Below are 5,430 nucleotides of genomic sequence, written 5' to 3'. Positions count from 1 at the left end.
CCCCAAAATACCAAATCTTGGTGGGGGTTCAATAAGCAAAAGATGGGGTTCAATAAGCAAAAGATGCTGGAGTTGTTCAATCATTATCCTGAGGCATCTAAAGAGAAAGCAAGTGAAATTACTAACCCGATACGACTCCCTCAGTGATTCATCATCAACTGTCCATACCAGAAAAAAAATGAAATTAGCTTTAACAAAAAAAGATTTAGGAATTTGAACAAAACATGAAGAAACCGAAAGAAGCAGAGACCATCTTCCATTAAAGTACGTAATTGCTTGACTGCTTCCTCACTAGCAGTTCCCATTTTTCTCTCTAGAGAGATCTCAGCTCAGATGTGAAGAAAAAAAATCTTGAAGTGTAAAAGCTCTGATCTTAATAGTTCCTCTCTCAAAGGAAGTGAAGTGAGAGAAAGATTGTTTTTTTTTAACTTTTTTGAGAGAGAGAAACTCTATAAGTTATGTCTTCTTCTTATTCCATTCATTCTTCTCCGGTTAGTTAGAAACATATCATCTCTTCTTGTCCTAATAAATAAGAAGAAGAAGCAGAAGAAGAGATGCAGATTTTTTTTGTATATTTTTTACTAATTAATTTTCTTATTCTCTTCGCATGCCTCTTTTACCATTTTCTCTCTAATGTCAAATAAATTTTAGCATGCCTCTTTTATTTTTATTTTTTGCTAACTTTTGTTCCATTTTCGTCAAACTTTACTTATTTTGATTCCACCTAAATATATTCTTTCCCGAAATTAATCTACGTAATTTAATGACATTTTTCACATGCTTGGAAATAAAGGCATTCGCCGTTAATAATGTTTTAATATCAATCCATCAAAGAATAAATTCTTGTGATTGACTAATTTACCATGATGATTATAATAAATTCATAAAGATTATTAAAGGAAAACTCCGAAATTTGAAAATATCATGGAATATTGTTCTTTCGAATTTGATTATTTTTATATCCAGTACATACGCACTACTCAATAACAAAGTGAATTATTAATCAGTTAAGACTATGGTTTTAATTAATTAACATAATGTCATCCTCTTTCGGGAGAGAAAATATTTTTTTCTATAAAAAGATATACTTATACTAGTTGGCTCAAGAGCATCTCCAATGGTGATACCCCATTGGAATCCTTAGAAAAAGTGTTTTTTGATTTTTTGATTTTTTAATTCTTATTTTTTTCTTTTTCAGATTAAAAAAAAAAAATATCAACCAATCGCGGGCTGCCATATGTCGTGAGACCTATACTTAGAAAAAGTTTTTATTTAAGAATTTTAATGATTGAATCCTTAGCTTTTGATAGAATCCACCGATTATTTAATTTTTATTTTTTTTAAAGACTCGCGCTGGAAGATTGGTGTCGCGGATGCTGTAAGAATGCAACAAAAGGAGAACAAGATGCGTGCACCCACCATTCAATTCAATGTTTTATCAAGCAAAAAACAAACACACATTATTTTTTAAGAATATCATAAAGTGAGAGTTCAACGGAACATAAGTGTCCATTAACATCGTCATGTCATGTGTTAGTTATTCACTCATTCTCATTCATTCCCAATATTAAGTGCAATCCCATATGACACATGCATCATCGTCAACCATCTTCCTTGCCTTTTTTCCTTTCTTTATTTTTATTATCTTTTTGTGTCGGTTTTCTACTTATTTTTAGCTATAACAAAATAAGATAAATAATTTAGATTCACAACATATTCCCCATATTCCGTTTTTTATCCTTCTTATAAATGCTTCTAAAATTCGACCTAACATCCCGCATACGGAAAATCTCTTACCGTTCAAAAATGATAATGTTCATTTCTCCAATATATTCCTGTTAATTTTAGCTCCAAAAAATAAAAACAAATCTCATATAGATGCGAACAGTTCTTTTTTTTTTTTATCAAAAGATGCGAACAGTTCAAGTGGTGAATTAACTATATATATACAGAGTCCTTACTCTGCTTGTAGTGGCTATCAATAGTTATTGTCAACAATAATGTGAAGAAGCAAGGGATTGCACAAAAAAAAAAAAAAAGCAAGGGATTGTTCTCTTGAACTCAGCCATGAAATAGACAATAAATGATGATGAAGAAGGACAACATGTGCCAGCAGATCCTACTGTGTGCTACATGTGTACTACACACTTTAATCTATACATATCAGCTTCTCTTTCTTTCACTAGATAGATTTTCTCAAAAGGGAACACATAACACAATTTATATAAGGAAAGATCCAATATTTTAAAATTGTATAAAATGACTGAAAAGATGTAATCTGTGGTGGTGGGCTTTTAACATTTATTTAACTCTGTTTGAGACCTCTCTATCAAGATAAAAGGCTTCTTCTTCATAAATTCAACTGGAAAATTTTGTGTCTGGTATACATGTGATGTGCGTGTGAATCCGATAATAAACAGCTCAAAACCAAAAACAAAATCATCAAAGAATTCCAAAACTTTCAACTCAAAGATTCTCGAGAGTGTTAATAAGCTCTATCTCTCTCTCTCTCACTCACTCACTCATCATCAGTGCCAAAATAGCGGTCTCCAAACTCTCCCATACCAGGAACAACTCTGAACTCGTCGTTTAAACCTAGTTCTATCTCAGATGTCACAATCTTTATCCTCGGGAACCTTTTGCACACCACATTTACTCCTTGCGGTGCCTGAACACACACACATACACACACATTGTGAAGCTAAGCTATGGAGACAAGAAGACAAAGTTGGTTTTGGAGTTCATGTTATCAACTTACAGATATGAGATTGAGAAATATTATGTTGGATTCAGGTACTCCTTTACTTATCAGCAGTCTTATCGCTTGCACCGCCGAGTTCCCTGTCCCAAGGATTGGGTCCAGCAAAAGCACGTGCCTTTCCGAAATGTCTGAGGGTAGCTTCTCGTATCTAAGCTGCTAGTTTGCCATTTGTTCAGCCCTTTTTCTTTTTTTTTTTTTAATTCCAGAAAGCATTATTTAGGACAAGTGACGGATGAACAAGGGAAATAAGCACAAACCTGCTGACCGTTGTCGCCTTCTCTGTGAATCAGAATCTTCCCAAGCTTGATGCCTTTGCAGCATGCTCTCAGAGCATTCTCCATACTCTCACCGCTGTTTCATATTTTGGTAAAAGAGTTTCAATCATTTAATTATATATTGTCCCTTGACTATATTTGTAGCAAGTTTCTTTACCTTCTGATAACCGAGACACCACACAGCCTCTTACAGAAGTCCACCCCCGAATACACAGATCCTAAAGTTTACAGACAAACACCCAAAAACAATCAGTCTATAATCTTTACTCTAATATGAGAAATGTTTCATCAGCTTGCCTGTGGGAGTGACCACTTGCTTTTCTGTAAAGGGAAGGTGCCCTAGGCCATGCTCAACAACCTAGCAAAAAAGACATTATTAAAACGAACATGGTAAAATAATATAACTCTGGTTTTGCACCCTACCAAACGAATCAATCGATCAGAGTAGAAGATGAAGTCATGCTTTGTTGTTTTGGAGTCTCTGATTAGAGTGTGCATCCCACGTATCTGCCAAACTAAAGGAATCAGCCTTTTTGTGTCACTAAACATAATAAGGAAAGGGAGTAGTAAGTAAGTAAGAACCTGAAAAGTTGATTGAATGACGTAAAGATTAGGATATATTTTACAGAGATCATGTTGACCAAGCTTAGTGCGAATGTGTTGCACAATCAAATCAATAGCAACATGATTATCACCACCACGGGGGATTATTATATCTGCGTACTTCTTTGTTGGGAGTATGAAATCCTCAAATGCTGGCTTCACAAACTTTGAGTACTGTTAAGATAAATAGTTCAAAAACAAACAATGAACAAGAGTCCTATATATGCAGGAAAGCTTAAATATTGAAGAAGGTTCCAACGAACCTGGTCAAGAACAGTCGCTATATCTCTGCCCTTCTCAACGGTATCGCGTTTAATCCTTCTCGCTAAACGCACATCAGCATCTGCATTGATAACCAATTTATCATCAACATGAGTTGTATATACTACACTTGCTAAATGTAATGCACAAGTCATATTCCACGGATTTGTATAAGTATTGCAGTATGGGAAAGACCTGCATCTACAAATATCTTCATGTTCATCAAATCTCGTACACGAGGGTCATGGAAAATGAGTATCCCTTCAAGGATGATAACATCAGAAGGGTTCACCTGACAAATATAACATCACATAAACAGAGAGATATTAGTTTATGCATAACTCTTAGATAGGCAAATTATATAGGAAAAATACTATAGCGTCATCAGAAGAAGAAAAAGAACCTGCTTACCCTTCTTGGTGGGAAGACGTTGTTTTTGTAACTTTTGAAGTCGTAGTTGGGGATGTCTACTGCTTGCCCTTTTCTTAACTTCTCCATTGAACACAATAGTTGCTCCGTATCAAAAGCGTCTACAAAGACAAGACAGGGAGCACAATTCAAACTTACAAGCAATCATACGCCATTAGTTTTTTTTTTTTTTTTTGCAGTTTTGAGAGAGTTGCTTGCTAACCAGGATGATCAAAATTGTAATCATGAACTCTTGCAAGCTCCTTTTCATTTACATTATGGTAGAAAGAATCCTGCAAATTAAATATCAACTTCAATGCATTGTATCTATATGACTTGCAACAACTTGTGATGAATACTTATCAGAACCAAAAAAGCTGATGTCAAGTAGAAGAATCACCTGGTTAACAACAACGGCTCTCTGATCATGAAGTTGCTGCATAATCATATCGCAGACAGTTGTTTTCCCGGATGCTGCTCCTCCAGCAACTCCTGGAAACAACGCAAAGAATTAACATTTTGTGATCCTAACTATCTTTAAAGCAGGTCATCAGTAGCATCTCTCACCGATTACAAAAGGCTGTCCATGTTGTTGTTGTTCTTCTTCAGCTGAGGCAGCCATATGGTTTGATTTAGCTGAATCTAAATGAAAGCCTGAGAAATGGACCTTGGTGGATGTTTCTATCGCATCAACAGCCAACTTTGAAGCCATATTCCTCCTACGTAAACCAAAATGTAACGTTTTAAAAATCACATGAAAACACCTGTAAGGAGGAATACAAAGCTACCACCTTTTTGTTATCAGTTATAACAATGTATGAGTGAGTAAAGGAAAACCTACTTTTTGCTTTCAGACAAATATATTCCTCAAACAAAGACAAAAAGAATCCAACTTTGTAGTAATTTAAACTCCACAGGTGCCACCAATGCTGCCGTGATACCCATTTACTCAAATCCCGTTTTAAAGCAAGAAAAAAGAAAGACACTCGGATCATGATCGATCAGATTCGTCCTAAAATGTAACGCCGATCCTAAAAGGAAAACGCGATCGTTTCCCGGGAAAAGAAAAGAAAGAAAAGGTGGGGAGATATGTAGATCAAATCCATGCAAAAAAAAAAAAAA

General features: G+C 35.1%; 2 protein-coding genes across 4 annotated transcripts in view; both read right to left on the bottom strand.

Moving 5' to 3' along the window:
* LOC106335651 (SEC14 cytosolic factor-like) overlaps positions 1-554 on the bottom strand; it is a 2,543-nt gene extending 1,989 nt beyond the window's left edge. The window contains exons 1-2 of the mRNA XM_013774231.1: positions 251-554; positions 127-158 (exon numbers count right to left, since the gene is read on the bottom strand). Of these exons, the coding sequence (XP_013629685.1) occupies positions 127-158; positions 251-305 (87 nt within the window). The 5' untranslated portion in view covers positions 306-554. The remainder of the gene's footprint in view (positions 1-126; positions 159-250) is intronic.
* Positions 555-2,329: 1,775 nt separating this feature from the next.
* Positions 2,330-5,430, bottom strand: part of LOC106335301 (uridine kinase-like protein 3) — a 3,708-nt gene continuing 607 nt past the window's right edge. For all 3 annotated transcript variants that reach the window (XM_013773783.1, XM_013773784.1, XM_013773782.1), the window contains exons 2-14: positions 4,876-5,027; positions 4,709-4,800; positions 4,532-4,601; positions 4,312-4,430; positions 4,096-4,192; positions 3,903-3,982; positions 3,619-3,813; positions 3,460-3,543; positions 3,334-3,394; positions 3,194-3,254; positions 3,019-3,112; positions 2,759-2,914; positions 2,330-2,668 (exon numbers count right to left, since the gene is read on the bottom strand). In XM_013773783.1, coding sequence (XP_013629237.1) covers positions 2,519-2,668; positions 2,759-2,914; positions 3,019-3,112; positions 3,194-3,254; positions 3,334-3,394; positions 3,460-3,543; positions 3,619-3,813; positions 3,903-3,982; positions 4,096-4,192; positions 4,312-4,430; positions 4,532-4,601; positions 4,709-4,800; positions 4,876-5,020 — 1,404 coding nt within the window. In that variant the 5' untranslated portion in view covers positions 5,021-5,027 and the 3' untranslated portion in view covers positions 2,330-2,518. The remainder of the gene's footprint in view (positions 2,669-2,758; positions 2,915-3,018; positions 3,113-3,193; positions 3,255-3,333; positions 3,395-3,459; positions 3,544-3,618; positions 3,814-3,902; positions 3,983-4,095; positions 4,193-4,311; positions 4,431-4,531; positions 4,602-4,708; positions 4,801-4,875; positions 5,028-5,430) is intronic.

Source organism: Brassica oleracea, chromosome C3 (genome assembly GCF_000695525.1).
Source record: "Brassica oleracea var. oleracea cultivar TO1000 chromosome C3, BOL, whole genome shotgun sequence".
In the NCBI taxonomy this organism is placed as follows: domain Eukaryota; kingdom Viridiplantae; phylum Streptophyta; class Magnoliopsida; order Brassicales; family Brassicaceae; genus Brassica; species Brassica oleracea.
The sequence above is the reverse complement of the archived record's forward strand: the minus strand, read 5'-3'. Positions and strand labels throughout refer to the sequence as shown.